At 39.0% G+C, this 20,592-nt stretch overlaps 3 protein-coding genes across 4 annotated transcripts in view; 1 reads left to right on the forward strand and 2 right to left on the reverse strand.

The window, feature by feature from the left end:
• The window catches only part of LOC113430611 (gametocyte-specific factor 1-like), a 60,597-nt gene extending 59,109 nt beyond the window's left edge, over positions 1–1,488 (reverse strand). Inside the window, exon 1 of the mRNA XM_087956526.1 lies at positions 1,389–1,488. Coding sequence (XP_087812652.1) covers positions 1,389–1,407 — 19 coding nt within the window. The 5' untranslated portion in view covers positions 1,408–1,488. The remainder of the gene's footprint in view (positions 1–1,388) is intronic.
• A 4,150-nt stretch (positions 1,489–5,638) lies between these two features.
• Positions 5,639–17,175, reverse strand: LOC113416111 (gametocyte-specific factor 1). The gene is made up of 8 exons (XM_026673801.2): positions 17,058–17,175; positions 12,500–12,540; positions 9,876–10,003; positions 9,040–9,166; positions 7,717–7,794; positions 6,896–6,938; positions 6,098–6,136; positions 5,639–5,762 (listed from the first exon to the last, which is right to left on the reverse strand). The coding sequence occupies exons 3-7, from the start codon at positions 9,966–9,968 to the stop codon at positions 6,115–6,117; spliced, it is 363 nt and encodes a 120-aa protein (XP_026529586.2). The 5' UTR covers positions 9,969–10,003; positions 12,500–12,540; positions 17,058–17,175; the 3' UTR covers positions 5,639–5,762; positions 6,098–6,114.
• Positions 15,239–20,592, forward strand: part of NCKAP1L (NCK associated protein 1 like) — a 123,563-nt gene continuing 118,209 nt past the window's right edge. For both annotated transcript variants that reach the window (XM_087956525.1, XM_087956524.1), the window contains exon 1: positions 15,239–15,580. In XM_087956525.1, the coding sequence (XP_087812651.1) occupies positions 15,479–15,580 (102 nt within the window). In that variant the 5' untranslated portion in view covers positions 15,239–15,478. The remainder of the gene's footprint in view (positions 15,581–20,592) is intronic.

Consider the following 20,592-nt stretch of genomic DNA (forward strand, 5'->3'; position numbering starts at 1 on the left):
ATAAAATTAGTGCTGAGTGTTCACCGATCCCAGCATTCTATTTATCCCACCTGGTAATCACCTTCCCACATCCAGCAGCCCCTCCCCGCAGCTAGCCAGCATCCCGTTCCTAATTGGTGACAGCTAACTTCGCTGCCCCACACCACAATTCGCCCATCACCAAGCTGTGCTTCATTAAGTGAACCCCTACACCTCCACTAAGTTAACACGCTTCCAGACGTCCGTATCAGCTCAGCGATCTCTGGCCAGCTTGGTTTTCTCATGCTGCTTCAATCACCATGGCTAGCTGATGCCCTGCTGATGCGTATTGTTAGCGGCCGCCACTGTTGTGGGGGAAAAGTGGATCCGAAGCTCCATTGCTGAGCTGATGTCTTAGCTGGCTTGGAGAGTTCGTGGCAGGCTTTACTTGTGGCTAGCCTTCACCAGCTGGTACATCTGATGGTGTCGAGCTACGGCTCGAGCCAAGCACGACACTTTCTCTCTTTCTGTCCCTTCCTCTTTCTTGCTCTTGTTTCTCTCTCTCTCTCTCTCTCTCTCTCTCTCTCTCTCTCTCTCTCTCTCTCTCTCTCTCACACACACACACACACACACACACACACACACACACACACATCTGGTCTGGGATGAACTGAATGATCTGGCGAGCTCCAGTCAGCAGTAGGCAGCAGGAAAAGGAAGAAAGGGAGGGTGGGCCTGGTGTGCGGCTGCAGTCCTCCCAAAAGCTAAGCACTTCCATGTAACAGTGGCAGTAGGGTGTTGAGCACTCCCTCCCCCCCACCGGCCCTCCCAAAGACAAAGCACCTCTGAGTGCAGCAGCGACGGCAGCAGTGGGTCCTTGAAGACCTCCCCCGGCTGCAGTCCTACCAAAACACCTCCGTAGATGGCAGAGGTGGCGGACCTGGCTCTGGCTGCCTCCCATAAGCTGCCCTGGCCTGCGAGGGAAGCAAGCAAGCATGGGGAAAGGCTCCGGTAGGTGCCACAATCTCCCGCTTGCTTCCGAAGCCGCCCTGGCCTGCAAGGGAAGTGAGCAGAATATTGCAGCACCGGAGCCCTTCCCCGTGCTTGCTTGCTTCCCAAGCCAAAGTATCTCCATGTGCAGCGGCAGCAGCCCTGCTTACGGGAGGCAGTCGGGTCCGCTGCCGCCACTGCACATGGAGGTACTTTGGGAGGGCTGTGGGGGATGCTCAAGACCTTGCTGCCACCGCCGCCACATGGTAGGGAGAGCTGGGAGAGTGCTGCGTGGCGGCTTAGCCAGCCAGCCGAGCCCAGGGATGGGGGGCAGGCAGGTAGGCTGGGCAAGGGCCAGAGAGATGGCTGTGAGAGGCCTGGGGAGCCCCAGAGAGGCCCGGGGAGCATGGGGGAGGGGCTAGCATGACTTGTAGGCTTACCTGTGCAGACAGGAGCCATTTCCCAAAGAGAGGGGCCAGGGACTTGCAAGCTTTTTGCTCTGTGCAGTGAAAGGCCAGCAGCAATGGCTGGCCTGGCAGGCAAATGCAGGCTGCAGGTATGTTGCGCATGCGCATGATGTTTCGCATGCGTGATAGGGACTGACTGGGCAGGGAGTGGAGAAGCAGGTAGAGAGGGGTGAGGCCAGCCAGAGGGCCAATTTACCGGTTCTCCGAACTACCGGGAACCATAACAACTGGTTCTGCCGAACCGGTAGAACCCCATCCCTGCCAACAAACCCCCCCTCTTACTTTTGGTGTCTTGTAACATTTTCAGTTTGATTGTTGCTTTTTTGCCAAATAAATTTTAGAATCAATTTATTTAAGTCCTCACATTACCTTTTTCAAGCAATAAAAATAGCAATTTCAGTAGGATATTCATTTTTGTTGTGGTTATCCTTCCGACCAACCACTTGCCATAGATTTTTCCATTTTTCCAAGTCTGTCTCTATTTGTTGTATTAATTTAATGTAGTTGTCTTCTTTAATGGTTGTACCTTTTCCTGTTAGTCAGATTCCCAAGTATTTAACCTTTTTAGTCATCTGCATGTCCGTCTTTTCCATCAGTTCAAATATTGTTTTATTGTTTCTTCTGACATTTTTTCTTGACTAAAGTTTCCTTAAAAAAATCCTGAAAGAGAAAGAGAAGAAAATGATATACAAACTGATAGATGAGAAGGGGACTTTGCATTAACGGAACGAACACAAAAACAACCCAGTTCTGAGGTACTGATGGCTGCCCTCACATTTCGAGTGCTTGGCAGGTGGCCCACATTTGTGGCATTTGCAGTGTCCTGTGGTCATTTGACAGTGAGTTACGAGATTTTTGCTGAAAACTAGCAGTTACTTTCATTTGCCAAAAATGCCCTATAACGAACAATGGGTTTGCTTAATGACCTCAGCATTCGCATAACAACCATAGCAAAAACAAGTTGTAAAATCGGATCGGTCACATGATGGCAGGCTCCAATGCAGTCATAAGTCAAGCACTACCTGTATGTGTATCAGTGGTGGCTTTATTTACCATAGTTTGTGGAACAGTACATCATATCCTGGTTCATGCATAAAGCACCCCACACCCAGAAAGACTTGGAACAAAATGGATGCTATTGTGCCATTCAAAAATATAGATATATGCAGATATTTTCTGTCAAGATATGAGAGGAACTGCCAGAAATATTAGGTGGAACTTTGTAAGCAAGTATGGCTTCCTATGGATTCTTCAGTACAGAAAGCATTCACAAGAAATTTTGTGGTTTTTTTTTTCCTGCATAAGATCATCTTTGGACAATAGCTGTAATATCTGATTTTACCCAATTGTAACAGTCATTCCTATGCCGGTCCAGTTAGATGTAATTTCCACTAGCTGGCGTCATACATTTCATGTAGCCATTAGCTTTAAACTGTGTCTAACTATAATTATTGATGCTAAAAGATATTGGACTAGAATACACACATGGTTGGAAAAAATTATGCTAAATCAAAGGCATACTATGGATTAGTGTGTTACACGAAGCCAACCAATTGTGATTTCCTTAATGTCACATCACTAACAAAAGAGTAATTTCATGAAGTATGAAGCCACTAGTTGTGGTAATGCAATTCCCTAAGCATAATTGTATAATCCTACTAAGGCAAATTTTCTTTAATTTGACCTGATGATTTCATGGTTATATCCATATGGATGTCTGGGCAGAAGAATAGAAATGATTGGCCATTGGTTTTCTCCAGGATGCTTTGGTTTGGTTTGTTTTCATTTTCTAACCCAGTTTACAACCATAGGATTTCCTGATGGTCACCTGTCTTAGTAAATAACAGATAACAGAGTAACAGAATTGGAAGGGACCTTGGAGGTCTTCTAGTCCAACCCCTTGCTCAGGCAGAAATATTATTTTTTTTCGTGTTAAACTTTACAAATTTGTTTTTTTAAAAAAACTAGAAAGTGAATATTCTGATTTTACTTAATTTCTTGACATTAGCCAACAGTCCCTAGAAGCTGCAACCCAATAATTAGAGATTTAATATCTTATAGTTGATTAGATTTAGACTGCATAATAGCAACCATAGATGTAATACATTATATGAACACAGGCATTGGCTCTATCTACATACCTAATATACAAAGCTATAACTTTTGGATAATTAGTGTAAACTGTCATATTGCTCCCTGTTGTGCACATCTTGGTGTTTCTAGACAAGATAGCAAAATGTTTTGATCCATGCAATACCATACATTGCAAAAAGTCAGGTAAAGACTTTCATGCAGCTGGGGATAGTATGGAGGGATTCATCTGAACTTTACAATGTAGCATGCATCATGTGAACATAGTCATGGTTAACTTGCAATTGGGTGGCTGGTGTCTCAGTGTATTGTACAAATTAGGTTAATATAGTCCATCGCAGTGGATAAACACAGCTGTTATGTTCAAAACAGTGTCTTCTCAGAATACTAAATGTACAATACATAATACATTTTCAGTTGATTTCTACTTTTAATTTAGTACTGCTGCATATTAAAAAAGCTGATATAAATTTCCTATAAGAATTTAAGGGGATCTAAATTGTGGAAGTGCCCAGTGGAGATGAAGCACACTCAGTAGCCACAGATTAAAAAGAGAGGGAAAACTGAATGGATGGCAAACAGCGAGGGACCCTTGAAAAGGAAGGTATGGTAAATAAGACTTCACAATTTCCTGCCAGCCAACTTAAGAATGCCTGAAGCACAGAAGGGAGACAAGAGGAAATTGCTGGAGTTGCCCTCTTTTGGTTGTTTCGTGATCCTTAAAGAAATGAAGAGTAAAAATGGGTAAAAATATACCTAGACACCTTTGTGTTGGAAAGAGTAGCTGTGATGACCCAGAGTGTAACACAAATGTAACAAAATCCAAAACATGATTAAATGTCCTTTAATGCCTCCAACTTGGCCCCACTGTTCAATAATACTCAGTTGGAGATAAAACATACTCAAAAATAGTCTTCAAAAGAAAGCAATACAGTCCAAATTTAATGAGCAGATAGAGGTGAAATAAAAAACCAAACAAACTACAATGACAAAATGTCCACAACAGAACAGGAAAAGTATTTACCAAATTCAGGGAGATAACAAGGCACAGTCTGTCAGAAGGACACCAACCAAGATAACTTCAGACCAAAATAAAACATGCTTTGCTTCTGGCAACCTGTGTTTTAACCGTCTCTCTTATATACTCGTCTCCCCAGCTGCAACCAATGAGGATCATTGCTGCTTCCTCTCTCTCAAAGTTGTTGCCTTCTCCATTCCTCCTTGTGTGTCCTAGGATGCAGAGGGGATGGGCCTGGTTCTTCCTCTGACTGCCCAGCCAGCCTCAGCCCTTCCCCAGCCTCATCCACAATTTTCGGAGCCACACCTCCACTCCCTGTTGGCTGTTCCTTCTCCTCTCCCTCAGAGTCCAACTCTGCCAAGGGCCTGACAGTAGAGCTTAAACATTGCAAAAATCACACTTTGCCAGACACTAAGTTTCTAGGGACAGTTTACCTATTACTTTTATCCTTCCCCTCTCCTCCCTTAGGTGCAGAAAAGGGATGGGGGTTTGGCTAAGTTCTTGGTTTATCTCATGCATGATCCCTATGGAAGGGGGCCTAAAGATGCTTTGTTTAGGTTTTGGCTGAGCGTGATGTGACAGTTTATGCAAATAGCAACAAACCAAGATTGGCAAGTGCTCTACAAAGGGATTTATCTGGAGTTCTCATTTAACATGAAGTGCTTTTGAAGATAGTTTTGCAAGTGTTGTGCGTTCTATAGTCGCCCATTTGCCCTGTATGGTAGTTTGGAAGGGACTCTGGCTGAGAGACATCTTATGCTCATGAAGTGTAGTTCTGATCAGAATGCCATCCTTAAACTTCTTACAACATTAAAGAACGTAGGGAGATAGAACCTAGAGGTTTCTCCCCAAAATGGCTGCTAAGAAGCAGCAGCATAGGAGTGCCAGTGTGGCAAACTGGATTGAGTGCTTAGGACCAAGCAAAATTCAAATCCACACTTAATTATAAAGATCACTGATGGCTGTGAAGCAATTGTTCCATCTTAGTTAAGGTTCTCTTATTTTAAGGAGAAAATCATGTGTCTGCAGCCTCATGTTTTTGGAAAGAGCTGAATGTGTTATAAAAAAATGGCAGACAAACAGTTGGAGATACTTTTGTAACATACTTTATTTCCAATTTTATTAAAACATTTGAATAAAACATTTTTAAAAAATTTAAATGTTTAAAAGAATTGTCTTGAATTTAAAAAAAAAAATTGTCCTGATTTCTTCTTCCAATGGGATCTTCATGATAAAAGCTGGAATAACAGGAGTCAATTAATTTTTAATAATCTCAGAATTCATCCCAAAAGATGAGCCTTTTTTTGTGGCTTGTTATAATTAACTTAAATGGCCTTCATAATGGCCAAAACATTTTTTAAAGTGCCATCTCCCCAGAGAAATATCTAGCTTTTACAATTACTCATTAGCAATGAAACTTGTTTGCTTCTGTGGGTATGTAGGCCTTAAACAATCTGCACCTCAGTCTGTCTCAAGGAAACCATGGTTTATAAATCACACTGGATTGGCTGGAACATCTTAAGCTAAAAATTAGAAATTCTGTAATAGATTATTGAATTCTATAATACAGTACCGTTGAAGTTGTAGCTTCTACTTTTTCTTTTCAGAATAGCTACCAGGAAGAAAAATATGAGCATCAATAATTATGTATGTCTTAAATTAGCTTCTTCTAACATTCTTTCTCTAATTTTAAAAATAATCAAATGGACTTAAACCGTTCTCCAAATAACAATAGAGCAGCTTTCATTCATGCAAACAACAGGGCTGGAAGGATACAGTGCTGGTTTCCATTCTTTAATTTGTAGGGAAGACTAGATAAGCAATTCCTTCTTCCAAAATAGAAATTGACTCTAGGATAACTGATATACTATTCTATGAAGAATTCCCTACCAGAGTCAATAGGAAAAAAAAAACAATATCCAGAGATTGCGAGAAGATATATTTGATATATTATAGGTGTGTTTAATAACATTTATATATATTTGATAACTTCATTATAGACCAATTCTTCAAAACAACTATCCAAAGGAGACTGATATCTGCCAATACCGACTCTTGCCTTGTTTCCGCTACAATGCATTTTATATGCAGTTGCATTTGTAGACAACTCAGAAACTATATGTATCTTGTCTAAGCAAAAGCATTTTTAGTATGCAACTGCACCCATTGTAGTATTGTACTATGCTTACTCTCCCCCCCGCCCCATAATATGGCTTATTACATAGCTCTTCTACACCATTAAATACACCTCTTTGACATAAAAAGGTGATAGTCCCAGATTTAAGAATTGTTATTGCATCATTTGATATACCATTTTGATGCTGAATTAACAGGTGAAATAACAGGCAATGCAGTTATTCTGCAGACTCACCTTTTCCCAAAAACAAAAAGAGGAGCAGGACATTTATCAGCATCTTTAAAAAAAGAACAGTAGTAAACAAGTGTTAGATGCTGTTTGCATAATTACATAGCTGGGAAGCTCTTTTTTCCCCCCACGAAGCTGTCAAGTTGATAAGACATGAACTACATACTCTCATGGGATAGTTATGCTTAACAGCACTGTTAAACAAAATTATTTTACCAAAGAATCAAAAGCATTCTAGATACACACACAAAAATATCGTTTGGCTCCTACCCATTGGTTCAGAATCTAAGAATCAGGAAAAGCCTAAGCAAAAAGAAAAGGAAAAAAAGCAAGTAAAATACTCAAGCTCCAGGCAGGAGAAAGATGGGAGTGGAGTTACACTAAGTCTCAGGTCTACTTAAAGCTCTTTCTTAAACTATTGTTCTTCTCTCAGTGATGAGTAACCTTGCTATTCTTCTCATCACACGCACACCTGCATGTGGTTTTGAACATTTTTCTCAACAAAGGCTCCTAAAGACAATGCTAAACTTCATGGAGCATCCCAGATAAATATGTAAAGGAAGCCCTCAAGTTTTCATATTATCTAAATTTGCCTCAATGGTTGCAATTCAAAAGTGGAAAAAGACCTAATCATCAGGAGGAACACCTAATCATTTTGAGAAAGAGATCTGGTTTCTTAAATCTGTTTTAAGCCGGGGTTTCCAAGAGGGAAGGAGTTACTGCTTTGTTGTAAAAAATAATAATTGCATTCAGTTCAATTATAATGTGTTGCAATTTGGAAAATTTGCCTAGAGCTATGGTGCTATATTCTGGAAATAAAAACTCACCAGCTTCCCAGTCTTCCTGCGAAGGTGAGCATTGCACACCAGTTTCCTCTTTGATTCCCATGTTTAGATTGGTAGCCCCTGCAATCAAAATGTACAGAAACATTGATATTGAATAGTTATGAACAGTTACGCACAGTGATATTTAGTTCCAGGGCTGAGTGTATCTCTTTAAGACATTACAATTCATGTTTGTGAATTTACATCGAGATATTGAAATTCAAACAACTCTGTTGCAAGGCAGAGCAAAGGGTAAGATCCTGGTCTCTGATAACAGATCAGATCTGATAACCAGTATCTTTATTAGCTTTTAAAACAAGCTCTTGAAATTTCGCCTAGGCTTTTAACTGCAGACCACAATTGTTAATTTTAATTGTCATTAAATGTTTTGAACGTTGATTTTAAATCTACGTTTCATTTCAAACTTCCAGGAGACTTTGGTAGCTGCTGCTCTATCAAATTAAATGAATAAAAATAAAAAGGAGTCATTTTGTGAGAAAGAACTTGCTTTGGCATAAAATATGAAAATTAATGGAAGCTCTCCATTGTCTCAGGTGAGTTCCCTTCTTAAATACATAAATTTTTTTATTATTTACTGAGAGAGGAAAGGGGAACAGAAGAACAGCTACTTTTTGTACAGCAGATAATTTCAGACACATCTAAGTCAGGCAGTCAACATGGGAATTGGACCATTAATTTTTTCAGGACCAAAGGTACAGTACTGCCCACTTTATTGCTTCATGTCCAAGTTCAAAATATGTTAATATATTAAAGAACAGAGGGGAATTACACCCTTTTCCAGAATGGTCCTGTACTTACTCTACTTCATAATAGTGTATTTTGTATTCTTTGTTCAGGAAAATCTAATTTTATGGCATGTACAGAAATATACAAAGTGGTCATCTTTCTCTGTTTGAAAAATTCATTGAACCTCCCATGTTTTCTTGTAGACTCCCATATGCCAAGATTTATATGTAACTATTGTAATCTTCACTTATTTGACTGCATTGTATGTCAGTCATGATAGCTTTTCGATCTCCTTACTTGCAATGTCTAATTTTTTAAACGAATGAACTTTCAATCATTTTAAAAAATATCATTTTCAAAGCCATATTGCTTACTATAAATTAATTTCTTCTCTTTGCACCTTATTTTATAACCATTTGAATATTCCGTATATATTTATTTGGTTGAAATATTGGGATGCTGATTTCTGTAGCCAGCATAACTCTCAGCTTAATTCACAATTTTTTAAACAACATAACCTATTACACCATGCAAGAGTCATAGTGAGCATTCAAGCAGAAACAAGAATCAAACTCTTACCGTTGGACACATCCAGAGCAATTTTATTCTCACAATTTTCAAGATGGGAATTGAATTCTTCCTTGGGAATTCTATGGCGAGCATTATAGGGGCATGTTGCTAGTTTTCTAGCGATCTTCCCATTGTTCTAGGCAAAAGAACAAAACCCAAGAGATTATTATAATGTAGAAATTATAGCCATCTTCAAAATCCTGTCATCAGTGATACTGCAGGAAAGATGTTGAAATACAAAAGATACATCAGAAAGGGAATTGTCAATCCATTTTTTTTAAACCTGGAGGACCCCTTACAGTGCCACTAATATCTCAAGAGTGGAAAATTAAGGGATTTAGTAATCTTTTGACACTTAACACAATTTCATAAGAAGCAATGGCATATGGAACATGAAAATAGATCTTGGCAAAGGTAAATTTCAAGATTAAAAAAAACACCATAGTTTAGAAAAAGGGTTTAAATTAAATCAAAGAATTGACTGTTCCAAGGAAACTATGGGATAGCTATGGCAAGATCACAAAACACCACAAGTATAAGTTTTCCAAATATTTTTCATCCACAATTTCATTGAATAACATTCTGCTTTGGAACCTGCAAAATGCTCTGTGGTAAGCAGTTCTGAGTTTTCAGGAAGTGGTGCGATATGGAACAGGTCTGTTTGTGTTTTCATTCCACGAATTCACTTGAACAGTTCAACAATGGGGACAGTGTATCTGGTTTCAGAGTTGGAATTTTCTGTAATTAAATGTTTTTTGAACTTCTCTCTTTTTCAGTTTTGTCTAGCTTGGCTTTAAATGTCACACACATTGCCTATTCTGTACTACATTTCATTTTCTCCTTACCTCCTTGCACTTCACCAAGTGATAAGGGAAACGGCTGGCTCTGATCTGATGGTTTTTGTCATAGGGACACTGAACCAGCCGTTCTGGATCCATGAGAGACGTGAGAAGGCTGCTGGGTGGTTGTGCTCCTAAAGATGTTGAAAAATAAATTCCTGAATAGATACTATTAAATAGCAAGGTACACAGGTGCATGTGCTAAGACTCAGTAGAAAGCGTAACAGATAAAAAGAGAGACCCTTTTAATGCCAATACTATGTCCAAAAGCATCCTAATTATTTTTTAAATTTGTAGAAATTTTAGAAACCATGAAACCATGTTATTCAGCAGCCTATAACATGCATTATTACAGTGTCCATTTAAAAAAAGTACAGAGATGAACCTTTGGATTTAATACACCCAGGTTTTATTTAAGAAAGTTGTGGCTGCTTCTGTGCCACTAGGTTGCTGCGGCCATATGATCCTCATTTTGAACATTTAGTGATGTTTTCAGGCATTCAGTTCCTTACTTCCTCCCCCACCCAGTAGTAGCCACTTGCCTACCTGCTGGGAAGGGAAGGTGCAATCTTCCTGGCTGACGCCACCCACTTCCCTGACCCTTGCAGCTTCTTTTGTGCATCCTATGAACCCTCCCTGATTTGCAGCCTCCCATGAACTTTTCTTGACCTATGCATCCTCTGTGACCCGTACAGCACCTCTTACACGCTCCATGATCTCACACATCCTCGACTGGCACTGTGCCCATACCTACCCAACCTAGACAGCACTTCTTGCACACCTCCATGCCCCCTTTCAGACCTCACTTGCATAGCATCTCCTGTGCACATCTGATCACCCTTCCTGATCTGAACAGCACCTCTTGGGCACCCCTGCGTATCATTTTTGACCCACACTCCTGGACATCCCCTCGCTCTCACCCACCTGGTAGCAGCCACTTATCTGCCTGCTGGCCTTGGACGTGCAACTTACTGTTATGTTCCCCACTGACTTTCTTCCCACAAGCTTCCCACAAGCAAAGTTAATTAGGAAGCAACAGGATTTCTATGGAGGGAGATATGGAGGAAGGAAAAAAAAATACAATGACAGAAAGGAGGGGGAAAAGGAAGGGAGGGAGAAACTGCAAGGAAGAATTTCCATTGCTTCCTGCCAGTTTCCCATAAGGTCAATGGGCAGGTGGGCAGGAAGTCAGAAGTTGCTCCCACTTCCACTGCTTTTTTGCCCACCTGTGGTCATTCTGATTTCTCTGTTTAGATAAGAAAATATCCCCAAAACAATCCAATGGAGCATAGGTGGCAAATACACTGCTAAAATTCTTGTTCCCACAACCTTCAACTGTGCATCATTGGGGTAACAATTTTTGAACCAAGGTGCCTCAAATTGGCTAACTTAGAGAATATTTTCAAAATATGGGGCCTATGGACTCTCGTAGGATTGAAATTTGGCAAAGTTTATAAAACATTTTGTGATGTAAAAACAATCCTAAAACAGTCAAAAACAATCCTAAAACTTAGTACAAAATATAATAAAACATTTCCTGTGCTGAGGTTTCACTGTGTTCAGCTTTGGCTCTTTTTAAGACAGATGCATCTCTGTTTCACAACTTTTCCAGTAAAGACTGTATATTAGATGATCCCTCATTGTTGAAGACATTGAAGAAACTGGTAAGGAAATGATGACAACCCAACAGGGCATGAGTTGTCTAATGAGGTCTAAGCCTATTAAATGGATGGTTTACAAACTGCACTGATATTGATTTTAAATAGTTTGTTGAATAAGCCATAATAGGCTGGATTTATATATTGTGCTAAGCCATGTTTGTCCATATATTAATCTGACTATATAAATATGTCAAAACTGTTGGGATTGGTTCAGTTGGTTCATTTCTGGTTCACTAAATCAGAAATAAAAGCATGGTTTATAAAGTATAATGGCTTTGCTCACATTGCAAGCTAAACCATGTTTGATATTGATTTAAATGGCAGTGAAATCAGTATTCTATCATATCTTTTTATTTGTTTAAAAAACTAATGCAAGTGGAGTGAATTAGAAATTCCCCACAAGATTTTTCCAAAGCTACTTTTTTTGGGGGGGGGGGAGAGGGGGGAGGATGCTATGCATTTTTTTGACTATGTTTGCACAAATCAGCTAATCTGCAGTTTTTTGGTTAATTAACCCTTGCTCTGGGTTTACAATATATATCTAGCCAACTATACATTTCATATATTCCATAAGTCAAATGGGGGAAGTATATATTGTGGTTTATAAACCACAATTAATACCTTAGTTTGAAGGTATTGATCAAACAATGTTTAACTCAACTAACTAGATTTAAACAAATTTTATATTAGCAGAATGTAAGCCACATCATGGCTTACAAAACACATTGGTTACAGTCTGATTTTTTTTTTTAGGATGTTGGGTGAACATAGCCATTAGGTTCCTTCACAGATCCGAATCAAACTAGACGTATTTATTTTTTTCATTCCATAATGTGTAAGGGGTGTTATTATTGTGTTGTAAAAACACAATTTTGTTTTATTCAACAAACTGGCTTAGTACGATAGATGAAACCCAGTCACAAACTTTTACTGTATAATTAAAGCAGTAATAAAGAACAAAGGACTTACTGCGCGTTCCTGCTTTCCAGCTTATTCCTCCAGATTGTTAACTGAAAAACAAAAAGCTAAGTTCTCACATGTGGGGGGGAAAAAAGGAGGGGGCATTTCATATTGACTTTTATTTATTCAACTTGTATACCCACCCATCTCAAACAGGTGACTCTGGCAGACAAAATAATTAAAACACAAATAAAAAAGAAATTAAATACAAATATCAACCAAGAGATAACTGTTGGTGTCAACATAGCCAGGGAATATAGCCATTCACCCACTTGGCACTCCAGGCCTGGACACATAATCACATCTTCAAGGTCTTCCGAAGGCCAAGTTAATCTCAGAGAGACACAGCAGAAAAAACATACCATCTGGCCCCACCAGCCAAATTTCTTTGGCCGGCAGGATCCATAGCATGCCTGTCCTGCAAGACCAGATTAAACAGGTAAAAGCAACTGGAAGAAAGTTGTCCCTCAAGTAACCAAATACCACCCCCAAAGCAGCAGCCTTGTGTGCCAAATCACTAACCTGTGTATCACACGACTTGAAGCTTCTGAATGCTCTTCAAGGACAGGCCTATTTTATAAAGTAGCTGGCCATTAATGGAAACACCTGCCTTTCTCTCTGCTCATTTGCGCTAATTGCCTTTGTCTTTATCAGGGCAAAGAGTTACAGCTAAACAATTGCCTAAATTCAAATGAAACAGGTTTGCCCTAATAGCAGCTGAAATGTAGAGTGAACCAATGATGGGAAACATGATGGGAAACTTTCTTGAAGAACTTTCTGACATCATTGTGTCCAAGGAAACCATTGTATTACAAAAGGTGGGGGTCTAAAATTGCAAGCACCCTTATCTATCTTTAAAAAGCATTGTGGATACTTCAAAAATCATGTGAAGAAGTTTCTCAACTACAGAATAATAGTGATAGATATCATACTTGTTAATAGTTGTTAAATAGTTCCTTTCTCACTAAATGCTAAATACCTAACAATGTGGTTGACTAATTTGTGACCCAGTAATCTAGTTGATGGTTCAAGATTGAGCAAACCCAGGCAATTTAATTAAGTAATCCATGGATCAATTAACTATGGATTGTTTTGCAAACACAACCACTAGCTTGTTTCATGATTTGCTCTTCCCTCAAAATTTCATGTTCATTTTGACTCAGTGTTTGCCCAGAGTTAGTACTATAAATCAAGCTAAGAGATTCAAAACTCTGGCTGTGAGGAACAAGGTTTTTTTTTAATGCACTAGGAAGAGACTCATAGTTGGGAAAAGGATCCCAGTTTGAAGAAAAGCAGGATACCTTGTTTGACGTGTACAGCAAGAATAACTTCCAAGCTAAGATTGGCAGACATCCCACCTCAACTCTTTCCATTTGTATTGCTGATTAATGGTTCTGGGTAAAGCAGGGGCAGAGATAGTAAAGAGAGTACATCTGTTTAGAGTAATGTTGTCAGAGCCATGAACTTATCTGTTTGTTCATTAGTACAATTGGCATAACATAAGGACATGTGTGCTCTTCTTTGAAACCTCTTGTGATAATCAAAAGGAGCCTGAGAAAGCTTTCTGACAACTCTCTTGTTCAAGTCAGTGGAAAAAAACTATTATAGCAATTTGGGTTCCTGGTTTGCAGTCTCCATCTAACCTTGAAGGAGAAAGCTTGAAATGGGGGAAACCTCTCTGTTTTCTTTTGTAACTCTATACTTGGTTTCATAACCTTTAGATTTGGTTTGAGCTGGTTGTGCTACGAGTCAATTGTTGATCCTGATGACTTCAAGACAATGTTGATCACTGCTAGCTACCTGGACTAGTCCGACAATTTTCTTGGCAAACTTGGCTCTCTTATACAATTTAGCAGTAGGTGTTTAGTTATTAGAGAACCCATTTGTTATACTATAGTGATTAAGGTGCAAGGCTAAAAACCAGGAAGCCATGGTTTTTAGTCCCATTTAAGCACAAAGCCAGCTGGGTGAACTTGGGCCAGCCACTCAGCCCTAGAAAAGAGGCATTAGCAAACCACGTCTGAAAAACATTGGCAAGAAACTTCAGGGGCTGGATCAGGTAGTCGCTAGTTGTCAATGTTAACTTGAAGGCACAAAAAAGTCATGGACCTAGTGATTGTATTCCCATGACATAGTCCTGGTACCTAAATACAGGAAGTCCTCAACTTACAACCACAACTGAGCCCAGAATTTATGTTGCTAAGTGAGAAATTTGTTAAGCAAGTTTTGCCCCCATTCTATGACTTTTCTTGCCATCTTTGTTACCTGAATCACTGCAGTTGTTAAATCAGTAACACCGTTGTTAAGTGAATCTGGCTTCCCCATCAACTTTGCTTGTCAGAAGGTCGCAAAAGGGGATCCCATGACCTTGGGGGACACGGCAACCAACGGTAATATGAACTAGTTGTCAAGCATCCAAATGTAAATCATGGGGATGCTTTAATGTGCAACAGCCATAAGTGTGAAAAATGGTCATAGGTCACTTTTTGTTAGTGCTGTTGTGACTTTGAATGGTCACTAAATGAACTGTTGTAAGTCGAGTGTTTATTCATTTAACCCATGGACGTCAGGGATGGATGTTCACGGTGGTATCCCCTGTACAACGAGGTGGGTTCACAAGGCTCAAATGCGACTGACTAGACTGTGGTTCATTATGTCATATTATAGGAACAGAGCAGTACTAAGTAACAAGCTAGGCAGAAGTGAAAGAAGCTGCTTAACTGCAGGAAAGGTTAACAATGTGCCTTTGCCTCAGTCAGAAGTGCTCTGCTCATTGAGCAGCCTGGTTACAGGAAGTCCCAGCCTTATAGGGGAAGCTGCATTCTCCACTGCTAGAAGAGGAAGCATTGCGGTGAAGTCTGCATGATAAGCTGAAAGCCCGAAGAGCAAGTTGTGCCACAAGAGTTGTGTGCTAGGTGTGGCCTGCTTTTGAATTTCTCCCCTCATCAAGTCTGAAGCCCCAAGGGGCACTGCTGATTCCTTGGGAAGATGTCCCTGTCCTCCGTGTACGAGCACAAATTTGCTGAGAAGCTGACAATTCTTAATGACAGGGGCAAGGGGGTGCTCATCCGCATATATAACATCAAGAAGGTAGGCGCTGATGTGCCCCCGGGGCAGGTCGTTCTGTTCTTTGGTCAAAGAGATTTCCAGTTGATCCTAAGGAAGGAATAAGGTAGTGTCTGGGATCTATAAAGTGTGGGTGTATCTATCTGACTGGAGCCTTTCTCTATTTTGTTCTCTTTCTGGCTTACAGCAAAGGTGGGAGGCCCAAGTAGCTATAGAGAAGATCTGTTCAACCTGGTTTGATGAAACTGGTGGATAGAGAAAAAAATAAGGCAGCCTACAACTACCACCCAGAAATACTAGCTGAAAGAAAGATTAAGAGATGAATGGTTCTTACATAGCAGGTATATGGAAGTCTCGATAAAGGCCCGGGAGCACTTTTTGTTTTTAATTGAGTGATTCTTAGGTGATGCTTTAGAAGAAAATAGTTTGATTTCCTCTCCCTTGCCAATCTGCAGCTTTATTGTAATTTTCTCCAGCTTCAGACTTGCTTTCCTTCCTGTATCCTATCCTAACCCTTCTTCTAGACCAGGAAGAATATCATTTTTATTATTTAAGTAGTTCATGATTAAAGTAATTCATTATTTAAGTAATTCATTAATGTGATTTGGTGTGCTCACAATATATTACACTAAATGTGATTTGGAGTGCTTTGAGAATCCAATGATTAGTTTATGGTTCATTGTGTTGTGTGTAGCACAAACTTAGACTGTTGGATCAATGCTGTAAATCATTGGTTAATCTGTTGCACATAATCCTTTTGCAGACATTTTCTTCCTCCCTTTCTAGTAGCTCAGACGATGTTGGTTAAAACATCACATTGATAAAATTTTGGTTTAGTGCGGAGGTGGAGATCTGTGGCCCCTTTATGATTTATGGGCTTCAACTCACATAATTTGAGCCAGCATGACTCAAAGTCATAAGTCATAAAAGGGCCATAGCTCCACACCCTGGTTTAGTGTTTTGTTAGTGCTTATGTTTCTTTTTAACATAAAACATGGATGGGGCTGTTAATCCAGCCAATTGTGGTTTACACAAATTATGGCTTAATGCAATGTGTGAACCTAGTTTGTGGTTTTAGCATGCTGCTTTTTCTAAGCTGCCTTTAATGGCTACATTCTATTGTGGCCTAATGTTCCCTCTATCCAAGCAGGGACTGTTTCTCGCTTATGATTTCTATAATGCTCAGTGACAGAATTAAGATTATCTTTTAAAAGCAGAGGACAGTGTGCTAGGACTTTCAAATGTTTCACGCATATCCCAAATTTCTTCAGAACAGCCTAAAAGCTTGACAGGGGATTTTCCATCTTAACAAAAGTCCTGTGAGCTAAATTTAGGGCAGCCTTCCCTCCCCAAATATGATATCATCCACATTTTGGAAGTTGTAAAGCTTCCCCGAGAAAAGGAAACTGACCACAAGTTGACTATGGATATTTGGACCAAATGAGGATTTAAGCTAATATGCCTTTGGAAACACCATCCCTTCAACTGCTAAGCACTATACCTTATTCTTAGCTGCTATAATTAATAGTGATTGAAGAAGGCTTTAAGAGGAAGGAAAGAAACAGCAGCTTCAGAGTAATTCAGATCAACAGACAAGAAGCCAGTAGAAGTAGTTGGTTCCTCTTCCTGTTTGAAACTGTTGGGGGAGGGCGGTGACACCTTATGCAAATTAGATCCTGCCCATTCCCATTGCTGGCTACAGACCATATTTTGATAGCGATCATAATCTTTCCTTGTGCCATAGCAATTATCTCCCATTGTACTAAGGGGCAATATGCAATTCTTAATACAGTTAAGAATTTTTGGGAGCTATATATGCTACTAGTTCTTGTTTCTATCTATAGTTTGTTATCTGATTGTGGTCAGTGTTGCTCAAAGTATAACTTACGGCTCACGCATCATCTCACTAGTGTCCTTTTGTAGCCTTCAGGGTGGGTAGGGCTTCTTTTGATTCTCTTTTAGGGTTTTTTTTTAACTTTACTGGTGATTTAGGGGCCAACTGGATGCTTAAGCCTCACTTTAAGGCAGGGGTCTTCAAACTTGACAGCTTTAAGACTTGTGGACTTCTTTTTTTTTAAAAAAAAAAATTGAAATAAACTTTATTTACAAAAAATTAAAAAAGCACAAACATACAATCATACAGAAATAAAAAAATGTGTAAATAGAATAATAAACATATTTCTGTTACATTTGATAATAGATTTGATAGTTCATAATAAACAATAATAAATAATAATTGGCAAGACTTGTGGACTTCAACTCCCACAATTCTTCCTCCAGTCATGTTAGCTCAAGAATTCTGGGAGTTGAAGTCCACAAGTCTTTTTTTTTTTTTTTTGTAAATTTTATTTGGGTTTTCACAAAAAGAAAAGAAACACAATTAAAACATCTTTTTTGAAAGCAGCATAATCCCGGGTTACATTTCTTCGTGCAGACACAATTTCAGGTTCATGCTCATTTTTATATTCTATTCCATATCTTATTACAATTTTACATTTTCTACATAGCTTCTCCCCTCTTTTAATTTCCTCAATTTTATTATATTTATTTCATCTCAATTCAAATCATTATATTTATATTTTTTGTCTGTCCTGTTTCAATTGTCTATTATCTTTTCTCATTAAACAAAATTTCTCCTGTAGTTACTGATTGGAGTATGACGCTTTTATATTTTCCCCTAAAGTTATAACACTCAATATAATACATAACTTCCATTCGGATTCTGCTTGGTACATTCTAAAACTACACACAATATTCTTTAAAAAAAAAGAAAAAATTATAAATGTATATAATTAAAACAACATTCCATTCCAATTCAATTCTATCAATATTAAAATTCATTTAAGTCTTAAGATTTTTCACGTTACTTTTCAATTAAATATCATACCTCTATGGGAACAATTATTAGCTTTCCATAATCAATTCCCCCCCTCTTCACTTATATTTTATAAAACATTAACTAAGTGTTCCCATTCCTTCCTAATTCAATTTTCTCATTTATTTTATTTCATTTACTTTATTCACAAACATTTCACTAAGTTACACTAACCATTCTATCCCTCATTCTAATCATATGTTGTTCCCAATTTTCTAAAGTTATTTCTATTTCAAATATAACAACACAATCTCATGTACCTTTACAGAATCCCCCTTTCAGTTAAATTTTTACCCATTATCTCTAAATAGGTCCTGTTTCTTTATATCTTGCTCCGGACCTTTGTGACTTCTTTTCCTTTCCTTCTTCCCTCTCTTCTTCTCCCTCCCCTTTTTACCCCTTTGTCTCTCTACCTCTACTTCCCTCTTCTGTATTCCCCTTTTCTGTTGTTTTCCAGTATTATACTTATTTTTCGAATTATTTTTCTTTTCTTTGGTTGTTTTTTTAAATCTTAAATTCTCCATCCTCTTTCCCCCCTTTCCTTTTTCTTCACCACATAGAGTTAATTGTTCATTAAAGATGGCTTCTTCTTTGTCCCAGTCTTTTTGTTTTGCAGTCTTTTCTTGTTGTTTCTCATAGTTCCAAATCTCCATTTCTAAGAATTGAAAAACGAAGCCAAAGGAGCCCTTCCCTTCTTGTGCCTCTTCTTTGTACTTTTTAAGTTCCATTTTCAATTCATCAAAAAGTGATGCCATTGTAAAAAATTTTAAACAACCACCCGATTGATTTTAGTCATTCAAATATAATAGCCAAAAATCCAAAAGTCACCAAGTAATCCAAATACACACAAACTGTTTCTTTTTGCTCTTTCTTTTTTTCCCACTTTCTCTTCCTGGGGTTACTATTTGGTTGCAAAGTTTCAGTTAAAATGTATCTTTTAGAAGTCTTATTGAAATTTTATTTTAGATTCTTTTAAAGTCCAGCCAGTCTCCTCCCTCTTCCAGATCCTGCCCTTATTCTTTTTATCTCCCTTCCTGCTTATAGAAGAAAAAGTTTTTAATGTCCAGAAATCTTTATTGTCCCTTTGGCATTTAGTTATATTTTCAGCTTAATTGCCTGTTGATGCCAAAGCGGATTTTTCCAATTTCTTATTCTTAATTGTCAATATAAGGAAGGAGAGAGAAAAAAAAAAAAGCCAAACCTTTCCCTTTTCACTTTCTTTTGCTGCTTCCGACTCTTCTTTGGGAGCGATGTTATTTCTTGTAAAATTTAAATTCCAGGGTACCTTAGTTATTACTTTTTCAACTTAGCCCGGTCAGCCAAAACTTTCACTTCTTATCTTCCTCCTGCACGTTCTTTTCCGGTTGAGTACTTCTTTGAGGTGGCCATTTCTGACCATCGCTGCAACCGCCTTCAGGAAAGGGAGTAATGGCCAGCTGAGGAGAAGAGATGCGGCTCTCCTCGACCCTGCTGGCAGTCTCCCCCTTCTTCACCACCTCTATGGGGTGGCTTAGCCCCGAAACCAGCTGGCTCGGGGCGCTCCAGCGGCGAGCCCAGGCAGAAACCGCGCACGATCGCGGATTCCTTTCTGTCGCCGAAGCCCTTCAAACCGGAAGTCTCCGAAGTCCACAAGTCTTAAACATGCCAAGTTTGAAGACCCCTTGCTTTAAGGCATCATTTTTTTTCCATTTAATATTCCTTTACCCCATTCCATTGAATTGGCCATGCAAAATCTGGTGCTGACTTTGAGACAAGAGAAATTATGCACTTTTGTGCTAGAAGGATCAGGATCACACATGTGTCCTGGTTGAGAAGATTTATTGCTCAACCCTGTACACGCAAATCTTGTTAACTAACATATGGCACTAAATTGGTACCAGATAAATAAGGGTCAATGGCATTCAAGAGGGGTTGGACTTGGACTGTTTGTGGGAAAATAGTGACTCTAGGCTCATGACTCACTTAACTCCACCCCTCCCAACTCTGATTGCCCTTCTACATCTGCTGTGGTTTAATATATTGTCATATGGAGATGGAGAGGCAGAGAGAATTTTAGGATGCTAGGAAACTACTAAGGATCTAACTGTAGTTTCATTTGCTTGTAGGCTACTGCTCCACTAATGTTATGATTGTAAATAAAACAACTGATAGATGTTTTCAA

The sequence above is a fragment of the Notechis scutatus genome, chromosome 2, assembly GCF_049901735.1.
Source record: "Notechis scutatus isolate UNSWTSFEM ecotype Mainland chromosome 2, rNotScu1.2, whole genome shotgun sequence".
In the NCBI taxonomy this organism is placed as follows: Eukaryota; Metazoa; Chordata; class Lepidosauria; order Squamata; family Elapidae; genus Notechis; species Notechis scutatus.

Bases quoted from the DNA above. Each gene is read 5' to 3' on its own strand.
- LOC113416111 (XM_026673801.2), bottom strand. From the start codon at position 9,968: ATGGATCCAGAACGGCTGGTTCAGTGTCCCTATGACAAAAACCATCAG. The intron at 6,939-7,716 runs GTGAGTTTTTAT...CTTTTTTTAAAG, and splicing joins GCAGGAAGACTGGGAAGCTG to ATGCTGATAAATGTCCTGCT. The intron at 6,137-6,895 runs GTGAGTCTGCAG...TCTTCCTGGTAG, and splicing joins CTTTTTGTTTTTGGGAAAAG to CTATTCTGAAAAGAAAAAGT.